The sequence below is a fragment of the Miniopterus schreibersii genome, assembly GCF_964146895.1.
Source record: "Miniopterus schreibersii genome assembly, chromosome: 3".
In the NCBI taxonomy this organism is placed as follows: domain Eukaryota; kingdom Metazoa; phylum Chordata; class Mammalia; order Chiroptera; family Miniopteridae; genus Miniopterus; species Miniopterus schreibersii.
This window is the reverse complement of record NC_138103.1, coordinates 22055659-22081819: the sequence shown is the minus strand read 5'-3', so window position 1 is coordinate 22081819 and position 26161 is coordinate 22055659. Positions and strand designations below refer to the sequence as shown.

The following is a 26161-nucleotide window of genomic DNA, read 5'->3' as shown; positions in this document are numbered from 1 at the left end:
TGTTGCATCTACAAGCCAAGGAATACCAAAGATTGCCAGTGACCTCCAGACACCCAGAAAGAGGCGTGGACTCTTCTTCACATCCCCCTGAAAGAACCAGCCCTGCAGACAACCTGATTTCCAACTTTTGTTCTACAGAACTCTCTCTCTCCAGAAAGAAAATAAATTCATGTTGTTTTAAGCCCCAGTGAGCCAAACCAAGTACATCTGTGAGAGGAAAGTGCCCACTGCCCTTCACGGGGTTGGAGGACCATGTTCTCAATCCTTTCTCTGCCCACCTGCTCTTCTGGGTCTTGATCAACTCACTTCCTCCTTGACTTCCCCTCCACCACGCTTCCCTGCTTCCTTCCCTGGACCAGGTCGGATTTCCCCTTCTTAACACCATTTTCTGCAGTGGAAGAACATGCACTAGTCCATGAACAGTGGAAGTTCTGCCTTTTGGCCCCTGGCATCGGCTGCCTGTTACTCAGTTGGAGCTGCTCCCTCAAAGGAAGCCAGTGAGAAAATGGGACTCTCTTCTCCAGGTCTCTTGCTTCTCCATAGCTTTGAAACCACCGGGGGCCACCTCTTCCAGGAACCCACTGCTCCTTGGCAGCCCTGGTACCTCCTTTCCTTGATCATTAGAGCTCTTTTTACTACAACTCTTGGCTCGACAGTGGTCTTTTCTTCATGCTCCAGCCCCTTAAATGTAGGCATTTCCGCCCTGTTCTATTTTATATTTTAGCTTTAAATAAGCTAATCCAGTGGCCCTCAACTGGAAATGATTTTGTCTCTAAGGGGACATTTACCAATGCCTGGGACATTTTTGATTGTCAGAACTTGGGGAGAGTGTGGCATCACAGGCATCTAGCGGGTTGAGAACAAAGCGCATCCAAAGTGCACAGGACAGCCCCTGACAACGATCAGGTCAGCCCCAAATGCCAACAGTGCTACAGTTGAGAAAGTCTGAGCTAACTTAACCCCATTTTGATGTTCTAGACCATTTACCTCATGACCTGTGTTTCTCAAGGGACCCTAGTCTTGTATATGCTCAGGAGGAGAAGACTCCTGCATTGCTTCTGGGAGATTCCCAATGTGTATTCACACTTGAGAGGCTCTGACAAGTTATGCAGCAACATAAATCTACCATTTCCTAAATGTATTTGCCTACAGAAACCCTCTGACTAGGCAAGAGCCACTAACATTCTTCTGAAGGAATCTGCAATAGCTAACATGTATTGAGTGCTTGCTATGTGCCAGCAGTGCCCTAAGCATGTCATGTGTACTCTCCCCTTCAGACGTGTGTGTGTGGCAGGCAGTGAGGTGCAGGGATTGAGTGCGGGCTCTGGAGTCAGGCAGTGGCTTTGCACCTGGGGTCATGGTAAATCCCTTCACTTCTCTAAGCCTCAATTTCCTCACCTTTATGTGAGATACATTTAGTACCCATGTCAAAGGGTTGCGAGGCTCAAATTAGATAAAACATGTAAAGGGCTTTCTGGTAAGTTATCAGCAACGTTGGCTATTGATTCATTGATGGTGATGAAGATGGTGGTAGTAGTGATGGGGAGGGTAACGGAGATGGAGGTGATGGTGGGGATGGAGGTGGTGATAAAGATTGTGGTGGTGATGGTGGAGGTAACAATAGTCTCTGGTGATGAAATGGTGACAGCAGTGTTGCTGATGCTGGTGGGAAAGGTGGTGCTGACAGAGCTGGTGATGGCAACGATGGAGGTGATACAGTGATGGTGATAACGTGCTCCGTCTCGATCGTCCTTCCTCTTCTCTCTTAACCTGGTGAAATTACACTCACCCCTACTGATTCAGCTCAAAGACTCTAGCACTTTCACTGACTGCCTCCTTTGAGGAAACTCTCCCTCTTTTGTGTTCTGTACATTTTGTTAATGCCTCTCCCGTCCCACCATCTGCCATATGCCATCAGGGTTCCTGTACCTACCCATCTTCCCTGCTCCACAGGGGTGCCCCTCCCCTCACCAGGCACTAACAGAGAGTGGCTGCTTAATAAATACACACCTAACATCGAATGAGAGTGGATTTACTAGTGCACCAGAACTTTCCAACTTGTGTCTCCTAACCTCAAAAAATCAATGAGAACACAAGCAACCTGCAAGAATCTTGTCTCCCTACCTACTACAAGGACCCCTCAAGGCAAGCCCACCCCCAGCTTTCAATCACCCTGAGAATGGGGGCAGTGCCAGAAGACAGGCGGATTATAGCACAGGCCCCGATCACCCTTCTAGAAAACAGTGAGGGGCGGTGGAGCTGAACGAAGCAGAAAGCGGGCCTGGAAGAGAAGCAGCCTGGCTCCCTGCTGCCAGCCGTGCCAGAGCCTCCTCACTGCAGAGACCAGCAGAGTCCCGCGAGCAGCAGGGTGAGTAGGAAGGTGCGGGGCCGGAGGCCTCCGGCACAGCAGGCGGCCTGCAGAGATGCCTCGCTCCTGCGCCTGCCCAGCCTGCACACAGGTTTTGCTGGGCTCACTCTCTGTTTCACCTTAAAATAGTTGTCAGTTAAGTCAAGAGATTTCAGACAAAAATTCAGATTTCTTACTTCTGAAAACAAAAACAAAAAAATGAGAAGAGTGAGCCAGCCCGAGCCTGTAATCCACATGGGAAGACATTCTAGGGCTTTAGCCAGCACCTGTGTTTTTGGTCATTCACTGTCCCCACCCGCCTGCTCTGGGTGTTTACCTGCCCGATGCCTCAGGGTACTTTGTGACTTTCGCATTAAATAAAACCTATATATGAAAATGCCAGCTTCCTACTGGTTAAGAGCAGGCACCTGGGAGTATAGCAGACTTGGTTTCAAATCCTGCTTCTGCCTCTGGCTGGCTGGGTGACCTTAGGCAAGGTACTTACTCTCTCTGAATGCTAGCCTCCTCCTAGGCCACGCAAGGATCCTGATGACAGTGGCTCCTCCATAAAGACTCGACACGGGACAATGCACCGTAGTGATTCCCACGTAGGAACCTGTCTCCACAGTGAGGTGAGTCCAGTTATCACCCCCATCTTGCAGAGGAGACACTTGGGATCGGAGGAATGAAGTGACGTTCCCCAGAAGTGACTCCTAGGTCACGAGTGACAGAGTCTGGGTTCAAATGCAGACAGCCAATCTCCTGCTTCAAAGTTCATCACCACCACCCACTCTAAGTGCTGCACTACTGAGGTCAGTTCACCCAGGGACAAAATCATGCCTCCGTTTTTGCTATTACAAACCTCTGCATATCGCTCTGCCCCGCATATGGTGACTGTTCAGTTGTGCTCTTGCCTCTTCCGCTAGGTTGAGAGCAACTCAAGGTCCTGTGAGACTGATCTTTGCATAGCCAGGGCTTGGCACACTGCCGTGCCCTGTCACCTGTTTGCCTAATGAATAATAAATAAATGCCTAATGAATAAATAAGCCTAATGAATAAATCAGCACATGAGAAATCAATCAAATCAGCTATCGGGTATGAAGTAGATAGAAACAACAACAAAAAATAAAATAAAATCAGCTCACTGACTACCTTCTTTTGACATTTTGAAAATCTCTCTTGGATCATTACAGATTTCACAGCAGTACTCAAAGCGCTCTCCACCTGGGAATCCAGCAAGCCAAGCCATGGGACACATACAGAGACAATAAGCCATCTTCTCCCCTCCCTGGCTCGAAAGCTCAACTCCACGAGCGAAGTGAAGCCGGTGCTCTTTAGTGGGTCCGCTGTCCACGACGGCCTAGCCGCAGAGGGCATGTGCCCGCAAGACTGTGCTGGTGATTACCCTCTCGCAGTAAAATAGACGCTGCTGTGGTAATGAACACGGCCATCACCGTGTACTGACAGCTTAATCAATGCATTCCTCAAATGCAAGTGAGCAAAAATAGGTAGCAGAGGATCGTTTGATCTACATTTTTATTAATTTGGTGCCATTTGTCTTCTGGTTATTTTAATGGTCTCTCATTATGAGAAAATGGGGAAACTCCCTGAAAAAAAAAGTAGAATCATCTTGCTCCATTTATTCATTGCTTTGTTTTAGTGTGGAAAAGAGCTTATTTCAGTTCAGTTCAGAAACAAGTTCCTGAAACCTAATTAAATGTAGCTCTAGATTTCAGAGAGGAAAAAAACCTCTCTATCCCAGACACGAGACAGAGCTATTCAAGTCACACATAAGATTAAGCACGTTGAGAGTGGCCTGGAGTTTGCAGAGGCAAATCCCCATCATCTTTATGCTTGATATTTTTGAGGACCTACTATGTGCTAAGCACAGTGCTGAGTGCTCCGAGGCCTTCTTCCCAGTCTCCTCACTGATCCTACAAAGGGAGGTACCAGTACCTTCACTTACAAATGGGGCTCAGAGAGGTCAGTGGCCTGCCCAAGGTCACACAGCTAGAAAGCGGCAGCAGCAGGCTCTGAACTCTGGGACGCCATCCCAGGGCCTCTCAATATTCCTCACACACATGCGAGGGATCATTTGTTCTTCGGTCCTCAAAGATGTGCTGCGTCATGGTAGAAGTTATGCATTCAGGATAGTGAGTGGAGGAATTAGAGCAAGTGCTTTCACAGCAGTCCCTCAAAGGACTGTGACTCTCTTGGTTGTGGGGCTTTCAGGTTGAAACCACATTCGCCTGGTACCTGCATGTGTTTGCAGAAAATCTGATGTGTTGGTAAATTTGCACTTTGGGCATCTTCCAAGTAATAACTTCTATCCAAACCCAGTTCCTAGGTGCCACCAACCCTATATTTTAACCACACACATCAGTCTCCATTATTTTATCAGAGACTGGACTGATGGGGGGAAGGAGCGAATAAAGTCATTAAGGGGTGGGGAGATTCTGAGAGGAAACTGGGGGTGGCACATTAGTTGATGGAATGGTTTAATTTCTCTTCATCTTGGGAATTCTGGAAGCTTGTCTCCACTTCCACACTGTGCTATCGCCCTGTCAACTGCCATTGGGTGGAAACCCAAAGCCCACAGGGGCCAGGCAGTAACCTGATGAGGAAGGAGAGGCTGGAGTGTGACCAGGCTGAGTGGTGAGGACTTCGAAGGACAGGATCCACGTCCCATCAAAAGGAGGGGACTTCTCTCAGCAACAGACAAATGTTGCTATGTGTGGCACCAGAGGCTTCAGGTGGCCAGATCTTCCCAGTAATTTCAAGGGAAGCTGGAAATCTGGGCATTTAAATGAGGATCTCCAATTTGTAATTATTAGCAACTGATTCTGAAAATTTACACATCTAGTAAAGGCCTGCCAGCTTGCCGGCTCTAGTCCAAGGCTAAACAGTGAGTGTCAGAGGTCTAAAGGCCTCTATTGCACTTACTAGTCTAAATGGCCATCGGGAGGCAAAGAAGACACCTGATTGTTAAAGCGGCTGAGTGGTGTTACCAGTTGAAATGGAGAAGGCAAAAGGAAGCTGGATTCGGTTGAGGGATGGGGGGTTGAAAAGCAGGTGTGGGTTAGAGAGGTTAGTGGGACATCTGGGTGGTGGTTCCACTCTATTAAATTTCCTGGGGCTGCTCTAACAAAGTACCACAAATGGATGGCTTAAGAACAGAATTGTTGTGTCTCATAGCTTTGGAGGCTGGAAGTTGAGAGCAAGGTGTAGCAGGGTGGGTTCCTTCTGAGGGCCGTGAGGGAGATTCTGTTCCATGCCTCTCTCCTGGCTTCTAGTGCTTGACTGGCAATTTGGGGCATTCCTTGGCTTGTAGATGTATCACTACAATCTCCACTTTTATGTTCCATGCATCTCCCTGTGTGTGTCTGTCTCTGTATTCAAATTTCCCTTTTATAAGAACACCAGTCATATTAGATTAGGGACCCATGCCAGTGACCTCATCTAACTCGATCATCTGCAAAGACCCTACTTCCAGATAAGGTCACATTCACAGGTGCTAAGGGTTAGGGCCTCAACACCTGTGCACATGCAATTAAACAGCCAGGCTGGGTTTCAACATCTTTTGGGGGCAGCAATACAAACAATAATAACCTAGCAATTAAGTGGAGGATTCTGGAACTCTGGGAAGAAGCCTGATTTGGGAATCACTATTCAATGCAGCAACGTAAGAGAAAGAACCACCTTCTGGTGAATCTCATTCGAGGATTTAAAAGATTACAGATCCAAGCATGTGCAATAATGGTGTCTGGTAACAGAGTTTAATAATTCTCAAGTGTTAATGTCCATAAGTATAAATAATAGTACTCAGTAAACAATACCTACTATTATTTTTATTATTTGGAGGGCCTCCAGAGTCAGATCTATGCTTTTCAATATTTTCCCCCCATTCTCAGTCCGGAAAGAAGCTCAAAGATATATTAGAAAAATTATTCACTCTTTTTTTCCAAATGGGATTTTCTTGCTCCACAAGTTGGGGAGCCTTAGAGCAGTTCCTGCCTCCCTTCCCCCCACCCGAGCACAGCAATGTGTCCTGGTTGAAGACACCAGTGATGCTCCAGGTTTAAGATCTATGTCCTTTGTCCTGACAGGCAGTGAATTAGTTTTTCAGGACCTTTCTCATGGCTTCAGGAAGTGCGCATGTAATTAAACAGCTGGGCTGGGTTTCAGATTAGCTGTAAAGTGTGCCTGTGGCAAAAGGTCTCTTCCTTCCTGAGAGACGCAGTGGTGTAATTAGAATCCGGAGAAGGTAATCAGCAGCATTTCTTACCAGCATTTTAAAAATTATGACCCAATATTCATTTGGGGCCCAATGTCACTCCCTGTGAGACCACGGTAGTATCGATGCTATGTACCTTCTGTTGGCAAAATTCAGGGACTCCTCTTGTGTCACTTGGGTGACACTGTGTTTAGCCAGTTCTGGACAAGTTAGCTGATAGCCCAGGTCAAAGGCAGCAGCAGACTGGTAAGTCTTTGCCCTTAACTCCAAGTCAGTATTAAACTCCCACTCCAGGTGGGAGGCCAGCTCCGAACTCCTCTGAAGGTCACTGTTCATTCATTAGCCATTCAACAAACATTTGTTGCTCATTTGTTATGTGTCAGGCCTCCTGCCTTAATGTAGCATCTTTCCAGTAAGGGTAGGTGTATCTGGGACACAGGCTGAGGGTTTTTATGATGAGCTGCAATGAGAGCCTCTTTTCCTGTGACTTTTCCATTCATGGCCCCCATCTCTGAAAGTCAACTGAAACCCTGCAGAAGCCAGTTTTAGTCACTCCTTGTTAAGTGTGTGATTTGTTCCCATTAATCAGTTTTGAAGGCAGTGGCAACCCTGTAAAATGTTGGAACACACACTAGACAGAGCAAGCAGGAGCTTTGTCTTAGAACAGGAGTCGGCCAACTTTTTCTGTAAAGGCACAGACTGTAAATAGTTTAGGCTTTGGAGCCACACAGTCTCTGCTGCAACTGATCCACTCTGTTCTGGAGCTTGGAAAGCAGCCACAGACAATGCATAGACGAATGGGTGTGGTGTGGTTTTACCAAAGCAGGCTGCTCGCCCACTTGGACCGGGGATGCCTGTCTTAGAGAAATCAGGTGACTCCGTCCTTGAGAAATCTGGAGTGAGTTTTCATGACAAAAGACCCTACTAAAGAAATATTCCAAATTCCTTTTCATGGCTTACAGGCCCTGCATGGCTTACAGGCCCTTTCATGGCTTACAGGCCCTCTCTGTCGCCATGGCCCACTGCACCCCCACTGCTTACTAAGCCTCAGCCACCCATTCCTTCTTTCTGTGCTTAGTCATGCCAAGCGTTTGGCTACTTCAGGACTTTTGCACAACTGTTCTTCCTGTTTCCAAGGCTCCACCTGAACTGGATGTCAGTTCAGTTCAGAAGCTAGGAAGATTTTTATCACTTTCATTGGCTTTTGCAAAATAGCCAAGGGGTTTACATTATCTTATTTACTTTCACAACACAGTGAGCTGTCATCATTCCCATTTTCCAGATGGGGTAAATGATAAATTCTCCATTTCAGTTGGCTATATTAACACTAACAAGTCACTCTAATGAACAAGCCAGGTGTCTTCTTTCATTCCTCTCCATCCTTCACTTCTACAGCCAACCAACTGCCAAATTCTGCCAAATTTGCCTCCTGAGTTGTTCTCAAATCCAACCTTTCCTCTTTCTTAATTGAACCCATTGTCATCTCTTACCTGGACTATCCTCAAAGCATGCTTATTGGATTCTCTGCTTATATATTTCAACTCCTCTAATCCATCTATCTACCCATCTGTCTGTCTACCTGTCCATCTAATCCATTTATTTTTTCATCCATCCATCCATCCATCCATCCATCCATCCATCCATCCATCCATCCATCCATCCATATTTCCATCCATCCATCCACCCACTCATTTATCCATATATCCACCCATCCATCCATCCATCATCCATCCATCCATCCATCCATCCATCCAGGCATCTACTTTATGCTGGGCGGTGGGGTAAGTAGTGAGTAAAAATATAGAACCTACTTTCCTGGATATTTTAGGGTAATCAGGAAAAGAGATGCTAAACAAACAACCACACAAACATATGTATGTTACAAACTAGAATAAACGCTATAAAAGCATTTTCTTAAGAAATCCCTTGAGAAGTCATAACTGGGTTTAAGCTCAGATCCAAAGAATTACATGAGTTTGCCAGGAGAGACATGACAACAGGGGTTTGGACAGGGAGACCAGATGTGGAAAAACCTTAGGCTGAACCTGGCTTTCTCTAGGTGCTGTAGCATGCTGGGGGCTCTGGCATAGTGAACCATGGGCACAGCAGGGGCAAGAAGGCCAAGAGATAAGGCTGGAGAGAGAGGTGGGCTGGATTACGTGGGGCCCTGAAGGCACTGTAAGGAGGCAGATTCATCCTAGGTGCCATGGGTAGGTTTGGTGGGTTTTCACAGACCAGCAAGCAATGTTCCAAGTATATCTTAAGAAGAACACTGAATGCAGAATGCAGAGTCACTTGGCAGACAGGGTGGAGGGTATGGCAGAATAGATGTGAGAAGGCTAGTTAAGAATACATTGGCACAATCCACGTGAGAAGCGTTGCCCCCTGGCCAGGGAGGTTGCAAAGGAGACAGGGAGAGATGGACAGTGAGTGAGTGATATTCAGAAAGGTCTCAATGCTGGGTGAGATTTGAAAATGAGAACTGACTTGTTAAATCTCTTCAAAACCAAGCCTGAGCCAGCCCCAGTCACCGGAGCTTCTCAGAAGGGAATCCTAATCCTAATGATGATGACAGTAATAGGATAATTAATAATGAATGAGCACCTACTCTGTATGTGCCAGGTATTTTGTTAAGTGCTTTAAATGCATCATCTCATTTAATAGAACTACAAGGTAGATGCTATCATTAGTCCCATTTTACAGATGGGAAAAATGAGGCACAAAGAAGTTTAAACAGCACACCCTAAGTTCCATAGCCAGCCCCTGGTAGGGACAGGATCAACTCCAAAACCCCAAGGATTAGCACCCAGTGTCCTTGACCACCATCTAGCACCACCTCTGCAGTTCTCAGATTCTCAGGATCCTACGCAATGTACTATGAGACAGAAAACCCCACGCTGATACCCCCTAGAGAAGAACCTCATAGGATTCCAGATGCATAAATAAAGTCTGGAGGCTGAGCTCCACTGATCTGTTGGAGTCTTTATTACTCTACAAATGCATTATTAATCAGCCACTGGGGTCCTCCCCACAGAGCCTTTTAAATTACAGTTAAATTCCTTGATATCGTTCCATGCACCTTAATAGCGCATTTCCTGTGTTCACAGCAATAAACAAGGAGAGGGAGGGAGGCCTGGATAACCAGGTTAATTGCCCTTTGAGGTCTAGGCTGAGAAAGGGATGGTAAGAATTCCTCTAAATTCTCTGGGTTCCAGGCTGCAATACTGATAAAGTCTTGAAACAAACAACGCTGTCAAGCCCGGATCAGGAGCCAGGAGAGCGAAGCTACTTCACGTCTGGCTTGGCTGCTGGGCTTTGCTTGGCCTCCAGGTCACCTTGTCAGGGCTCCTTCCTGGGAGCTCTCGCTATGAGTAGGGGAGCAGAGGCTTCATCTAGGTTGGGGCCTATGGGCCACCCACGGGGGCTTGCTGCTTCCTTGGGCAGCTCTTACCAACTTCCAGGTGGGGGAAGAGGTGGGTAAGCGTCCTGCCTTCCCAACCTCCCACAGCTGAAAGGGCATAGCGGTCAGCTCATTCTGCCGCAGGGGTCAGTAAACTATGGCCCTTGAGCCAAATTCAGCCTGCCTGTCTTATAAATAATGTTTTATTAGAGCACAACCATGCCCATTCATGTACATATTGAATTGAATAGTTAAGACAGAGACCTTATTTATTTACTTTTTAAAACATTTTTCAAGTCTTCACTCAAGGATATGTTTTTATTGATTTTTAGAGAGAGGAAGGGAGAGAGAAAGAAAATCATCGATGCAAGAAATATCGATCAGTTGCTTCCTGTACATGCCCCACCTGGGGATCGAACCAGCAACCTAAGTATATGCCCTGACCAGGAATAGAACCCACTACCTTTTGGTGCACAGGATGACACTCCAAGCAACTGAGCCACCCTGCCAGGGAAAGACAGAGACCTTATTAATGCCCTGAAAAACCTAAGATATCTACTATGTGGCCTTTTATGGAAAATTTGCCAATCCCTGTTAGAAAGCATAAATCAGATCATGCCACTGTTCCTGCTTAAACCCACTGATAGCGCCCTGCTATTCTGAGGTAGAGGTGACATGTCCTAACCAGGCCTCAAGACCCTTCTAATCGGGACCCTGCCTAAGGTGGCCAGTCTAACCTGCACTGCCTTCGAACAAATCACCCAGCCTCACTTAGTCTTAGGATTCTCTTCTACGACAGAATGAAGTCTATCTCAGTGGTTAGGGGGAGGGCTTACGTGAGGCCATGCATATTTGCAAAAGAGCTAACTTTTTATTTTTAATTGTGGTAAAATACACATAACATAAAATTTGGCACCTTAACCACTTTTAAGTGTACTGTTAAGTACATTCACACTGTTGTACAACCAATCTCCATAACTCTTGTATCTTGCAGAACTGAAACTCTACCCACTAAATTTCTCCCCATTCCCTCTCCTCCTCACCCCCAGTCCCCAGCAGCCACCACTCTACTTTCTGTTTCTATGAATCTGACTACTCCAGGTAACTCATGTAAGTGGCATCATACAACATTTGTCTTCTTATGACTGGCTTATTTCACTTAACATAATGTCCTCAAGGTTCATCCATGTTATAGCATATTTTAGAACTTCCTTCCTTTTTAAGGCTGAATAATATTCCATTGTATGAAGAGACCACATCTTGCTGATCCATTCATCCATCAATGAACACTTGGGTTGCTTTCTCCTTGGGGCTCCTTTGAATAACGCTGCTATGAATTTGGCTGTACAAATATCTTTTTGAGACCTGCTTTAATTCTTTTGTGCATCAATCCAGACTAAAAGAGCTACCTTTTATCCAGCACTTTCTAGAGCCAACCTCAGCATTAATACTTCACACAGATCACCTCCTCCAGTCCTCACAAGAGTCCTACAAGTTCAGAACTATTATTGTCATGAGAGTGACCATATAATTTATTACCCACACTGGGAAACTACTGAGGGGGGAAAGGGGCACTACTAATAATTATACTGGGAATGTAGGCACAAATAGAGACTGACCTGGGAAAAGGGGGATGTCAAGCATCATCTTCATTTTTCAGATTAAAACAAGGCACAGAGAGGTGAAGTCACTTGCTCAAGGTCACCCAGCTAGGGTGGGGCACAGCTGGAATTCAAACCCAGGCTGACTGACTAAGCTCTGTTAACACAATTCTATGTACATAGCACATGGCCAGACAATAGTTAATGATCAATACTAGATGCCTAACTGTTATTGGCTCTTCAGGCTGGGAAGAGGGACCTTCAGGGGGAAAGGGGTGAGTAAGGGCTGAGAAAGATGGAGTGGTGAGGTGGAGGGATTCCATGCCCAGAAATGAGACTGGGGACCCCACACATCCTTGCTGAATGTGAACCAGCCAGAGGGAGGAGAGGAGATAGCCGCCTATGGAAGGAGGCAGACGCCCCGTCTCAGTCACACCGTCCTGGCTAGGACCACAGTGGGGTTTCTCGACTGAGGCATTATGACATTTTGGAATAAAAAATGATATTGGAATGGAAAGTTATTTTGAGGGTTGTTTTGTACATTGTAGGATGTTTGTCAGCATCTCTGGTCTCTACCTGCTAGATGCCAGTATCCGCCCCCCACCCCGGCCCTGGTGGTGACAACCAAAAATATTCCCTGATATGGCCAAATGTTCTATGGGGAGGAGGGGCAAGATCACCTCATCCAGAACCAATGACCAGAAGAAAGGGCAGAATTGGAGGGGATACAACGCTCTCCCACATCAGAGCTTCTCATGGTGTGGTCTGGAGCAGTGGCAATATGTTACAAATGTAATTTCCTGGGCCCCATCCTGGACCTAGATCAGTTCCTCTGGGGGTAGGCCTCGTTGTCTGTAATTTAAAGAACTCAAGTGTGAGAATCACTCCCCTTGGTCATGGAAGAGACTTGCTGGGATTTTGGAAGATTTGGAACTAGAGCTGGTACTAGTCTGAAACTTGGCCGGCGCTCCTGGAAGAAAGCAGATCCCCTTAGGAGAATGAGCTGCAGGCTTCCAGCATCCTGTTTGTGACTAATACCAGACAGACTTGCTGCCATAACCGGTACAACATTTTTGCAGATAGCTTGATGGTATCTATCAAAATTTAAAACAGACAAGCCTTTTGAGCCACCAATTTCATTTCTTAGGATGTTCCTAGCAGCTAGACTCAACTCAGGGTCCCCAAGAGAATTAAGCTCTAAGGTCCTGAGGCATCGATTATAAGCAACAAATTAGCTTTTCTCCAATTCATCTACAGTGCTACTGGTTATGCACTATCTTTGGGGGAACTGAGAAAAGAGCCACTCACTATAGCAAAAACCTGGCAATAACCGCACTGTCCATAGATAGGGGAATGGCTAAACTACGGTGTCGCCAGACTGCAGAGTAAGTCAGCCATTGCAAAGAATTATATAGGCAATAAAAGACAAGGGGAAAAGAGACAATATATTTTTAAAAAGAAAAGAATTCCTTAGGTCTCTATTTCCTGACAGGGATATAGGTCTCAGACCTAGATACATGTCCAAATAAAAAAAGGTCCGGAACAATATACATCAGTTTTGCATAATTTTTGAATTTTCTCATTTCCAAACCAGATTCTATATTTTTGCAAGTTCCAAATTGATAAGCAGTTTCTTATACTATAACCCCTCATCAAAACACATATCCCATTTTTGCATGAGTTGGATTTAAAGATCTAAACGAAAACAAAAATGTGCCCATAGGGCTTACCTCCCAGGGGAGTCAGGTCAAGGTAGATTGTCCCTTTATCTGCAGTGCTTTCCGGCTTTTTGAAATAATGAGAATGTATATTGTCCTATTTGAATAATTAAAGAAATTATAACAAGCACGCTTGTTATAATTATTTGAGCAAGGTTTATAAATTAAGAAAAAATTCTGCTTTCCTTTCCATTGCCCTGTCTTCTCACTGTCCTTTCCCTTTGGCCGCTGGAAACGTCACAAGGACAGGCTGCTGGCAGCATCCCAGTCACTCAGGTTTGTCAGTAGCGGTGCCGTGCTCCGAGGTGAGCTATTAATTTGCACTTTGTGGCTCACCCTCAATTCTGATTTAAGGCAACATAACTCCTCCTCAAAATCCTGAAGAAGAAATTCCTTTACTAATTTCCCCATTAAGAGTTTATCAAAGCGAGTGCTATTTCAACGGTCCCCTAATCAATCACCATTTCCCATGTTTATCTCCTGTTCAATTTCTACCACAGGGTTCCATACACATCAATTTGCCTGATGCACTTCCTACATATGTTTTAAATTACTTGATCATTGTATAAATTTCACAGCCATTAAAAGGCTCTAATACCAGCATGGCTGACATGGTGTTAAAAATTGGATTCAATTCCACGGGGTAATAAATTGTGACCTAAATCCAATCTCTCATGGGTGACTGAAGAATACAATGAAAAATTATTGCTTTGTCATTTTTACACTAACACAAATATACCATGGCAACTCGAAACCCGCAGAGAAATAGGAGGCACCCACTGCTGGCTATTTGTCACCCAAGACGGCTTTGCAGGAGAGGCCGGACGGTCTTGGATGGGATCAGCCCTCTCCAAGCAGGTGAATTACTTGACAGTGTGGATCTCTACACGGATAGAGCTCGGGGAGCAAGCTGAGCTGTGCCAAAGGCAGCTGCTGCCACAGGCAGTGAAGCCAGTGGTTAAGCGCTTTGCCACTGGCACCAAAGTCTCTGAGCTTAGAGCCTGGCTGTGCCACTGAGGAAACGTGATTTTAGCAGGTTTCCTCCCTCTCTGAGTGTCAGCTTCCTGGAACACAGAGTTGTTATAAGAATAAATGACCTAATATGACTAAAATGCTCAGGATAGTCCCTGGCATTTAGTGATCCCTAGGTAAAGGTTAAACATCAGTATTTTAGAGCAGGTCCTTGTGCAGAGGCCTCAGCTCCCTGTTCTATTTGGTTGCAGGGAAGAAGAGTAATGAACAGCTAGAGAAAGGTGTTAACACTTCCTCTGCATTTCCCTTTATCTTTGGAGAAACTCCATTAGTCATTCAATACATTCCAGCTGCACATTAACCAAAGGTGAAACATAGCAGAGAAGCTAAAACATGGGTTCTGAAGTTAGGCAGAACTGGGTTTGGGTCCAAGGTGTGACACCTGCAAATGTGACCCAGGGTAAACTACTTGACCTCTCCAATCCTCAGTTTCCCCGCCTGTAAAATGGGGTTAGGGAACATCCTTTTCTCTGGGGCTGTGGGGGAGGCTGGATGAGCTCATGCATGGAAAGTGCTTAGCTCTGCACCTGGCATTCAGGAAGTGCCTACGACACGTGAGCTCTCTGTCCCAGGCTCTGTGCCAGTGCTGGAGATACCACAGTGAACATACACAAACCCTCATGGCTAAGTGGGGGCTACAGATAACTCTGGTAATTCCAGTAAGATGTGAGGTGTGCTCCAGTAGGGGGTGGTAAGGTGATTTGGGGGTTCACAGTCTGGGCACCGCATGGAGACTTGGGGAGGTGGAGTGTAGGGAGGGAATCATAGGTGGCTTCCAGGAGGAAGTGATGCTGAAAGGAAATCCTGCCCTTAACTGCCCAATAACTTGAGAGAGGAGAAAAAGCAAGCTGGTTTCACTGGTTTGTGCAAAAAGGAGGAACAGGTTAGTTCTTCCCTTTTGGACTTTCATCTACAGGCCGCTAACAGGGCGAGGCCCGGGCTGCATCTTTCTGCATGAGGTGTCTGTTTTGGGGACCCTGGGTGGCTGACACATAATGAGCTGCACCCAGAGGAAGGAGTGGCTCACAGGGCCAGACCACTGTCCTCTGAACTGCCACTCCCTGCCTCGTCCTGGGTCAGTTTCTGGACAAGATACTAAGGGAAGCTGAGAAAAGCATCATAAACTTCCCTGCCATGGAAGTGGGGGCACCCTGCCCACCCTGGAGGCTTCCAAACTCATAATAATCTGCTGCCAATTTGTATCAGGTGCTCGGTAAATTTTGATGGCTGAATAGAAGGGATAATTTAAGTATTCTCAAATACAGTATTCTATTCTGCAACCTGATGAGGCAGGAGAGGCATCTAACAGTCCATTTTACAGGTAAGAAGAGAGGCTTGTCTGAGGGTTTTGCAGATGATGCAGTGATAGGGGGTGCCCTGATGGTCTTCCGAGGTACGTCTGGTTCAGAGCCTTCCCCTAACTCATGTTAGCTCAGCAAAAGTGAAAGGACGGATGCCTCTGCTCCATTCTCCTTGCTCAAGGCAAACACAGGTCATCTAAACCCAGTGATCTGGAGAATTAAAATCTGGCTGGGAAGATGACAAGCTGACCCTCCTGCTCATACACAGAGCTCCCGATTCCTTAAGCTCCTCACACTTACCCTACCTCAGGGCCTTTGCACATGATACACCCTAGGCCAGAATGTTCCCCCTCCTGCCTTCCCCAGTTAGCTCCTCCCACACTTCGTCTCTCAGCCCAACTAAAATCCGACCACGTGTGTCTGCAGAAGAGATGGTCACTGTTGCAATTCTGCATTTATTTTGGATTCATGTGCTTCCCCTCCCATGTTTAACAGGCTGCAAGCTCCACAAGGACAGGGATTCTGTCTGTTTTCCTCCCAAGTGAGTCCCCCAAGCATGGTGCCTGGTATAGACAGCAGATGCTGGATGGATAACTGTTGAATGAGTGAACGCTGATGGGAACTGGGGACCAATATGTTCAGTCCCCAGGTGGTGGCTGTGCCATGCAGGGCGACTTCTAAATGCTCCATTCCCATCACTTCACCCAGCACGCACAGGCCTCTGCACAGCTCCTGGGGGTGGAGGGGGTAGCCACTGAAGCTCAAAACAACTGTGCTGTCTTCTTACCCTGTGAGAGTAAGACGGATGTCCAAGCACTAGCTATTCAGAGATGAGTGAGCTAGAGCCCCTACCATCTGATTGCTGGGTCTGAGGCACAGACAGATAAACGATGGGGGGTGTTTTCTTCATGGCCCATGTGCAATCTGAGAGCAAATGCTGTTGGTGCCATCACTCCAGCCCTTGCCAGGGCCCCCTGCAGTATACCAGTGGACTCCTAACAGCTCTCCCTGCTGCTGCCCTCAGCCCTGACAATCTCCTGTCAACACAGCAGCCAGGGGGCCGATTCCCCACCCCCAAATCCCTCCAGTACCTCTCCCACTTCACCCAGGTAAAAACCAAATCTCTACTGGTCTGCAAGGGCCCTGCCTGCTGCTCCAGACATGTGGCCTCCTCGTTGGCCCCCATCATACCCACTCCATCCTGCAACACCCTCCTTCCTGCTTTAGTTTTCTCCACCTGACATAAGATATTTTTTACTTTTCACGTGTCAATGACCTGTCTTCTTCCAGAACGTAAACTTCATGAAGACAGCTCTCCCTGTTTTATTCATTGCCGTTTCCCTGGTACCTAACATTGTGTCTGGCACATGTAGCCTCTCATTAAATATTAGTTGAATGAATGAATGAATGAATGAACTAACCCTTTATGTCCAAAGACTAGGAACTATTCTATTTCAAGGCAGCTCAGATTCTTAGCACGTTCTCCCATAAGACCGATCTCTGAGTAGCTTGCACCCCCTGCTCTCTTTAGGTCATTGAGAAGTGGCGCCTCTGACTTCCCCTCTCTTGCTCTTCACGCGTATGGCAATTTGCCCATCCGCTGCCTTTCTCTGTTTGTTGTGTGTCTGCCCCTGCCCAGGACGGTGAGCTCCGGGAGGTGGGATCTTCTCTCTCTTGTTCATCATATCCCAGTACTCTGCACATGCTTGGCACGGGGGTAGCTGCTGGAAACGTATTTGTTGACTTAATAAAACATTAAATGCATGTAAGCATGCTAAGGGGAAGAATGATGTTCATGTTCACTATGAGTTTCTGTGGGTGGGCATCCGCGGGGTTCTCCTAAATTCTCACTGAGGAGCAAAAAGAGGGAGAGGGGGTAACATCAGGGGTTCATTGCTCTTCAAGCAACAGAGGTACTGGCAGAGTGTCTAGCATGGTGCCAAGTGCTAAGACAACTGCGATTTTGCTCTGACTTACTAAACAAGGAACTTGCCAACTGTTGCACCTGAATTATTAGCAACCCCAAATTGCCTGCAACATTCCTGGCCATGAAGGGTGGCCTGCCAGTGTCTCCATATGCTGTGTGAGGAAGGGAGGAGGAGGGGGCTGTGCTCAGAGGAGGGTCGTCAGGGGAAAAATGGGTGCAGGCATCTATGAATTCCAAGGCTGGGCCAACATCCAGGCTCTGCCCCGCCACCCAGAAACTCGGGAGAGTCACCCCTTTCCCCAAAGCCTCCTTCTAGCCTCTAACAAAAGGGAAGCCGATTAGTGAGGCTCTCCGCCAAGCTGCTCCATGCAGTGCGGTCCACAAATGCACAGTTATAAACACACTCCCAAGCCCTTAGTCTACCAATGTCATTGTGAGCAGACAGAAGGGAAAAAAAATCCATCTAACCATGATCCTCTTGTCTCAAACACACTTGGCCCGGGAAGTGCGTATTTGTGCCTGAAGTTTCAGAAAGAGTGTGCCCGGATGATGGCCGGGAAGGGCATTAATGATGCTCCTTCAGGGGCTGGTGTTTTCATCTCCTTCCTGCGCCAGAACCTTTCTGCTTTGCTTTCAGGCATGGCAGTTAGGGAACAAACACACCCTAATGACAAGTTCGAAAGTGAGTGGCAGGACTGCGCAGCTGGCAGAACATTCCTCGAGGAAGAAGAGGGGGTGGAGAAACAGGTAGGAGGGAGATGCAGGGGGCACTTATGATATTTCCTATAACTACATATTTAGCTTTCTAAAAAGCCCTGTGGGTGTCAGCTGCCTTTCTTTATGATTCCAAGACTGGGAGGGGGAAACACCACAGTGCTTTAGAAGGAAAAGGCTATGCGGAATTGGCGTGTTGGGACTCACTTCCCAATGGGAGGCCTACATGGACTAGGCCAAGCTGCCTGGCATATAGTAGGAGCTCAATAAATGAAGTATCAGGCTTGAGTGGTCTTCGTGCCCCAAATAAACCCCGGAGCCCAGAACACCCACTGATGGTCACCCCATCCAATCCACCTGCCAATCCCAACAGCTTTTACCTACTACCATATCCTCTCACTGGGACCATTGCAAGAACCTCCCGTGATTTCCTTATTTCTACTCCTTTCTTACAGCTAAATCTGATCAGAAGTGGGATTGCTGAATCATATGGTCTCTCTTATTAGGGCAGAAGCTCCATGAAGGTGGAGCCATCGCACTGCATGCCTACTAGAGTCCCCACCCATCTTTCATTAATGCACAAGGTGCCGAGCTGTGCAGGATAGAGGCTCTGTGGGGACAAGGCATTCTCTGCTTTTGTTCACTGCTGTGACCCCAAGTCCCAGAATAAGGGTAAACAATTACAGCCATGGCTAACTGTTTTGGTGAAGTCTATGAGCTAAGCATGGGTTTTACATTTTTAAAAGGTTGAAAAAAAATCAAAAGAATAATGTATCATGACACATGAACATTATGTGAAATTCAAATTTGGGTGGCCATAAATAAAGTTTTATTAGAACACAGCCTCACTGGTTATTTACTTATGTACTGTCTGTGTCTCCTTTCATGCAGAGTTGAGTAGCTGAGACAGAGACCATACGGCCTGCAGAGCCTCATATTTACTATCTGGCCCTCTACAGGGAGTCTGTGGAGTCCTGGCCTTGGACACTGAATGAGGTCTGCTAATTTCTTCTGGAGTCACCATAACCAGTCTCCTTCTCTTTCCTAAGAAGCCAAGAAACAGTTTTGGGACCAGTTTTGTCTAACCCCAATGGACCATTACTGAAAACCTCCTCTTTCTTGAGCTTTCTGCCTTCCCCAGCAGGAGACGAAAACAGTCTGATTGGGTTCCCTGCAGACCTGGCCTTCTGGAAAGCAAGTCAGCCCCGCCCGCTTGGCTGAGCCATAAGCAGATCCATTTGGCTTCAGTGCGCCACCCTATTAGTGTGGGGCCTTTTAGCTTTTCACAGCCGTTCCTTCATTTACACATCGTGAGTGATACAGCAAAAGACCTGGGAGAAAGCTATGTATCCGCTGGATAGATGGGGAAACCGAGGCACGTGCCCGGGGCACACGGATCGGCCGAGCTGACATTCACATCTCCATATCCCTCCATGCCAGGCTGCCAGCCACGCTGCTCGTGCTGTGTAGTCATCCCGCTGCCCCCAGTGTGTGACCATGTACAGGAGACGGGCCTTCCGCAGCTGGCCATGCCATCTGCCACTCTGCAGCGGACAGCCAGCTTCCCCGCAGCCACCTCCGTCCAAGAGCCCATTTGTCCGGAGCCTCTGGCCTCATGCAAAGGCTGATGGGTAAGGGCACGGACAGTCGCCCCCCTTTCTGTCCACCCTCACTCTGACACCTGAGCGGGCTTTCCCAGCCACGCGCAAACCCCTGCAACCCCGCAGCCAGTCAGCCGCTTCTGAGCCCTTGCTCGTGACTCGCTGAGAGCTGCCGCCTGCTCGGCTGCTGGGGCCCGAGCTCCCGCTAAGGTGGCAGCTCACCCGCCTCCCAGCCAACTGCTTTCCCCACAGCTTCTCACATCCGTCATCCCTCATGCCTCACCTGGGCATCTGGGCTGCAGTCACAGTTTCCCCTGGCACAGTGAAGGCTGAAGAAGGGCGGGAGGGACCAGGATAACCGGTGGGGCCTTTCTTGGGACATTTTAACTCAAGATAGAGGGAGGCTGATGACTCCTGAGGGCCGCTGGAGGGGGCTTCCTAATGTATTCCAAATGTAATGAGGCAGAAAACGCTGCATTACCTAGCTCCTGGCACCAGAATGCTTCTTACGGGTCAAACAGTCTTTATTAGGAAAGACACTTACTGGGGAAGCCACCTCTGCCCCTCACCCAGGTCAGTGTGTCCCCTGTGGCCAGGACTTCTGGGGGAGGTGTGGTCTGGGAAAGCTTCCCTGAGGAGGTAGCATTTAGGCTGCAAACTGGTGTAAAAAGAGGTGATAGCCAGACAAGGGGGGATGGAGTGAGGGGTACTGGTCACCATGCAGGGGGCATGTGGGAATGCCTGAGGCACCTGGGGCCACCCCTGAAGAACAGAGTGAGAGATGCAGCTGGGCAATGAGAAGTCACCATTGAGGCAGGCCTCTCTACTCTTCTCTTCTCAGTGTCCCCCTCATGTATACTGTTACCATGGTTATCTCTACTGCTGACAGCCAAACACATCTGCCTTACGTGACCACCCTCTACACTAAGCATGTTATATGTATGACCCCATTTTAGCCACAGTCTTATGAAGATAAGGTACGAGGATTTGTGTCCATTTTACAGATGAGAGAGCTGAGGTGCTGGGAGGGGAGAGTCGCGTATCTAGTAAATGCAGGAGAATTCAAAATCCAGTGCTGAAGATCTATGGATGGGAAATGTCCTTTTCCAGCCCAGGCCACTGCTGGCCTTCCAGCTGACGTGGTTTCATTTCCATGAACCACTGGGCGGTCCAGCTGGTGTGATTAGAGGCCTTCAGGTGACTGTGGAGCCCAAGGAAGGGACAGGAGGCCCAGGCAATTGTGGAGGTTGGGGGGTGCAGGGCTGCCTGGGTGGGGAATCGAGGGTGGGCAGCTTGGCTACTACAGTGAGCACAGAGGCTCTAGGGGGGATGAGGGCCCTCAGTGGGATTAGAAATAAGCCCATCTACGGCCACTCTGCCCAACCTCACTACATCTCACTCTAGTGGTAAATGGATGGCCTGAAGGTCCCTCCCTCCCTTCCTTGTGAAAATGTGTCACCATTCCAGCTGCTCTTTTCAGAAGGTGGAGAGTGAAGTGGACAAGTCACAAATGCAAGGACTGTCTTCACAGGAGGCAAACCATCTCCTGGGTTTCCAGATTCTTCCTTTTCCTTAAGTGGTGCTGGGCGAGGGGACTGGAGGCTTTGGGAGTGGGAGGAGCAGGAATCCTTTACAAAAGTCAACATTTAAAATCTATTTTCTTTCCTTGGAATTTTTCAGACCTCAGGCCAAGAGGAATTGTTTCCTTAATTACATTCAACTTCCGGCATCACATTGGCTGAAGTCTGGGTGACGCTGAGCTCAGCAAAATGACAATTAGAGTGCGTCCATCTGTGTATGTATGAGTGTGTGTGTGTATACTTATGTAGGTATTAAATGTCTCTCCCCTCCCACTTCCATTTCTTCATTTAGCAGGAAATAAAAAGACCACTAGGCTGGAGCTCAAATCCTTCCTAAGCAGAGGGAAATCTGGGTGTCATAGTTTCCAGAAAGGGAACACAATCTCCGTATGGGGTGTAATTACATCTTAGCTTTCTGCAGAAGAATAGTTTATGGCTTAAATGCTATTAATTGTAAGCCGTTTTGTTCCACGGGAACTTGTTCATTGATAACTATCCAATTAGGGTTATTTTGCAATTAGTCTATTCACAGTAAATTTATTGCAAAAGGAGAGGCTGTGGTGCAGCAAATTAAAGCATTGCCGGGGCTGTGTGTGCAATGGCTCTTAAATGCCAATCTTATTAACAGTCCCAGGAGGCTGTGCCACCTTGGCTGATGCAGCAAAGGCCACAGGAAAACCCCCGGCAAATTCACACTGAAAAACCACACTAGAGGTGACTCAATATGACCCGGAGAAGTGGGGGAACCCTTGGCCTCCACTGGCAACACCCCCCTCTCGTTTCCCATTAACACCCTCTCTTCTCCTTGCAACTACAGTAAGGACAGAGAGATACAGCCTACAGGCTGCAGGACGTCCCTGGAATTTGACAATCTGAGCTAAAGTGAAACCTTTAGCCTCAGGAAGAGGGAGAGGCTCTGGACAAGGACATGGGCTCTAAACCCTGAGTTTTAATCCCAGCTCTGCCATTTCCTAGCTGTGTTCCTCTAGCCAAGTATTAAACCTCTTTAAGCCTCAGTTTCCTCATCAACAAAACTGGTTGATAACAGACCTACCTCATAGGCTGGTATGAGTATCCATTGTAATGCAAGCTGCGAACAGTGTCAGATACACTAATACAGCAGCGCCCCCTTATCCAAGACACCCAGGAGATGCCTGAAACCGCGGAGAGTACAGAATCCTATATATACCATGCTCTTTTCTATATATACATACTTATGATAAAGTTTACTTTATGAATTAGGTACACTAAGAGCCTAACAATAATAAAATAAAATAGTTATAACAATGTACTGTCATAAAGGTTGTGTGAATGTGGTATTATTAAGTAAAATAATGCTGACCTGAACACAAGTACTGCGATACTGAGACAGTAGATCTGACAACCGAGATAGCTACTAAGTGACTGATAGGCAGGAGCACTTAGAGCACGGAGATGCTGGACAGAGGGACGATTTACGTCCCAGGCGGTGCGTATTGGGCCAGCGCGAGATTTCACCATGCTACTCAGAACTGTGCACAATTCAAAACTTATGAATTATTTCTGGAATTTTCCATTATCTCCAATATTTTCAGACTGTGGTTGGCTGTAGGTAACCGAAACCTCAGAAAGCAAAACCGCAGATAACGGGGAACACTACTGTATATAGGAGTGGTATCTGGCAGAGGTAAGCAGTCTGCACCCAGAGGGCCAAACCCAGCCCACTGTCTGTTTTATAAATTCAATTTTATTGGAACATAACCTAGTGCATTTGTGTGTGTACCGTCTAGTGCTGCTTTCGTGCTACAAGGGTAGAGTTAAGTAGTTGTGACAGAGACTGCATGGCCCGCAAAGCCTTAAATATTTACTCTCTGGCCTTTATAGAAAAAGTGTGTCGACTCTTGGTATATGGTGAGTGCCCAGTATTATTTTCTTGGAAGGGCATTCAACTCAGGCTTCCATCACCTTTTTGGCAAGTCAGGCACTGGTTAACAAAAGACTTGTGAAACATCTCCCTCCACTTACTTATTCCTACACCCTCTCTGCCAAGTCCCAGCAAGAATAAAGATGGGAACCACTTGGACAATTTAGATAAGGTGTTAAAATGCAAGGAAGAGCCCGGCTTATGTGGCTCAGTGGACTGGGCATCACCCCACGCACCAAGAGGTCACTCGTTCGATTCCCGGTCAGGGCACATGCCTGGGTTTCAGGCACTATCCCTGGTGGGGGGCCTGCAGGAGGCGGCCAATCAATGTTTCCTCTCACTGATGTTTCTATTTCTCTCCCTCTCCCTTCCTCCCTTTCTAAAATCAATAAAAAATATTTTTAAAATATTTTTTAAAATGCAAGGAAGAATTAACTTTTCAAAAATCTTCTATTTCAAAGAAAGTATTATATAGGTACACATTTGCTACTAAAAAAAACTAAAAAAATACAGATGAACTTGAGTGAAACGTTGGAGTCTTCCTCACTGCACCCCACCTATGGGGGCCACATGGAGAGCTTGCCGTGTATCCTTCTAGGCCTCTCTATGCCCCTAGCACCCACGGCTGCTCCCTGCCTGATCCAAATCCTTCATTATTGTGTGACCAGCAGTAAACAGAGAGGCTCCTGTCTGAAATGAGGAGGCTTGAATTCTAGCTCAAGTTCAGCCTCTGATTAATGGGGTGACTTTGGATAAGTCTCCTTCCCTCTTTGGGCCTCGCATTCCCATCTGTCCGGTGAACAAATGGCATTAAGCTTTTTCTAGAGGTCCTTCTAGTCTGCTGTTCCTTGGGAGCCCTTCTCGCCTCCCTTCCGCATCAAGAGAGATGCAGGGACACAGTAGCTGCTCAGAGGAGGGGGACCACTTGGCAAAGTCTTCCTTGCTTGGCTTCTAAATCCACCAATGTCATGGGGACCAAAAGCCCCTCTGCCTCCCCACCCTGCCACCTGGATCAGCTCTGCAATTGGCTTTCTTGATTCTCTGACCTTCTGTCTCAACACAGGAGGATGCAGCACCTCTGTGACAGCTCTGATCTCTCACAGCAAGAGATCTGAGTTATCACTGGTCACCAGCACACAGAAGAGTATCCAGCTCAGGGCAGGAGAGAGGGAGAGGGAGAGGGAGGGAGGGAAAGAAGGAGGGAAGGACGGATGGAGGGAGGGAGACAGGGAGGGAGAGGAAGGAAGGGAGGGAGGGAGGGAGGGAGGGAGGGAGGGAGGGAGGGAGGGAGGGAGGGAGGGAGGGAGGAATAGTAGATGGAGGAATTGGGAAGGTTGTTTTTCAGAGCCCCCAAAGTCAATGAAACCAACTAGTAACCTTTCAAATTATATTCAATTACAATAATATCCATGTCAATTCTAATCCCAATATTCTGGTGAGACAGGAAACAAACTATATCAGTACAGTCACCTCTGCTTCTGCAGCTTCCCCATGAGCCCTGATTTCACTGTATTTCATGTGCCATAAGGCAACTGGTTAAAGCTACAGCAAAAGGCAGTTTGATTCTGAAATACTTTTTCATACAAGAATTCAGGATTCAGGGAGTACCGAACAAATCAGATCTTGTGTCCCGATTTGGGGTTTGAAAACCACGGTGGCCATTCTCCGCAGGTCTGAGAATGTGAGCAGAAGGGGACAGGGAAGGAGGGAGAGTTGCAGAGGAGAGACCCCTCTCGGCCTCGGGGGCGGGAGCTTACCTTCCAGCGGGCAGAACCGAGTCACCTTCTCTGGCATCAGCAGCCCGAGCTTGTGGCGGCAGTAGGTCTCCCCGATCTCCTGGCGGCAGTGCTTGGATTTAGAGCGGGACAGGGCGGAGATGGCCTCCTTGCCAGAAATGTCGCACTTGGGGGGCTGGTCATACTTGATCTCAGGGGAGCTACCCCCGCTTTTCCTGGGGTGGGGCTGTCTGGGGGCATCCTTCCCACGGCTACTGTTCACTGTGGCTCTCTCGCCGGGAGGCAGCACCTCGTTGGGGCCTTTGCCTGGGAACGAATGTCCCTTCGCCTTCTCCTGCTCCAGCTTCCTTTTCAGGAGCTCCTTCTGTCTGCTCAGGGGCTTCTTCGCCAACTCAGGCTGGTGCTTCTGCTTCTGAGTCCTGGGGGCGAAGTTGCTGTTGTCCACGTTCTCAAAATCTTTGGGGACCGAGTTCTCGTTGTTGCTGTCTGTCCGCACTTTCTCTTTGGGCCGGTGAGAGAAGTAGCCATCCTGGAGAAGATGGGAGAGAAACACAGAAGAGAAACTTTACTGGGTGATCACACTAAGCAGGTGGGCCCTTGGAGCATGGGGCACAGAGGTTTGGAAGTCTGCGCCCTGGTTTTAGGACCCATCTTTGCTACGAGCTTAACTTCAAGAAGACTTTTCTCTCTGGACCTCAGTTTCTCCATCTGAAAACATGCGATGTTCTAACTAGAAAGTAAGGTTTTTGCAGGCACTAAAGTGCTATGACAGAGCCTCAGTGCTTGTTATGAACCATGCCTCCCTTTCAATAAGTTTCCTCGACTGTCTCTGCCACTGCATTAGGGACATTTTGTTCCAGCTCCCTGTTTAAATTTCAGCAGAGAGTGTTCTGATGGTTTATTTAAGGGCCGGCAATGCCATCATAAAGTTATAAAGGGAGAAAATATCAGTAGAATATTATATACATCCCAGTGCCTTTAAGATATGTTCATAGATCTGTGCCCATAAGAAAACTCAGATGGAGCCAGCCAGTTCCGAAGGAGAGACATCCCTGGGTGTTTGGAAG

General features: G+C 47.5%; 1 protein-coding gene across 1 annotated transcript in view; it reads right to left on the bottom strand.

The window, feature by feature from the left end:
* The window catches only part of XYLT1 (xylosyltransferase 1), a 296727-nt gene that overhangs the window by 107205 nt on the left and 163361 nt on the right, over positions 1-26161 (bottom strand). The window contains exon 3 of the mRNA XM_081132516.1: positions 25116-25623. Within this exon, the coding sequence (XP_080988642.1) occupies positions 25116-25623 (508 nt within the window). The remainder of the gene's footprint in view (positions 1-25115; positions 25624-26161) is intronic.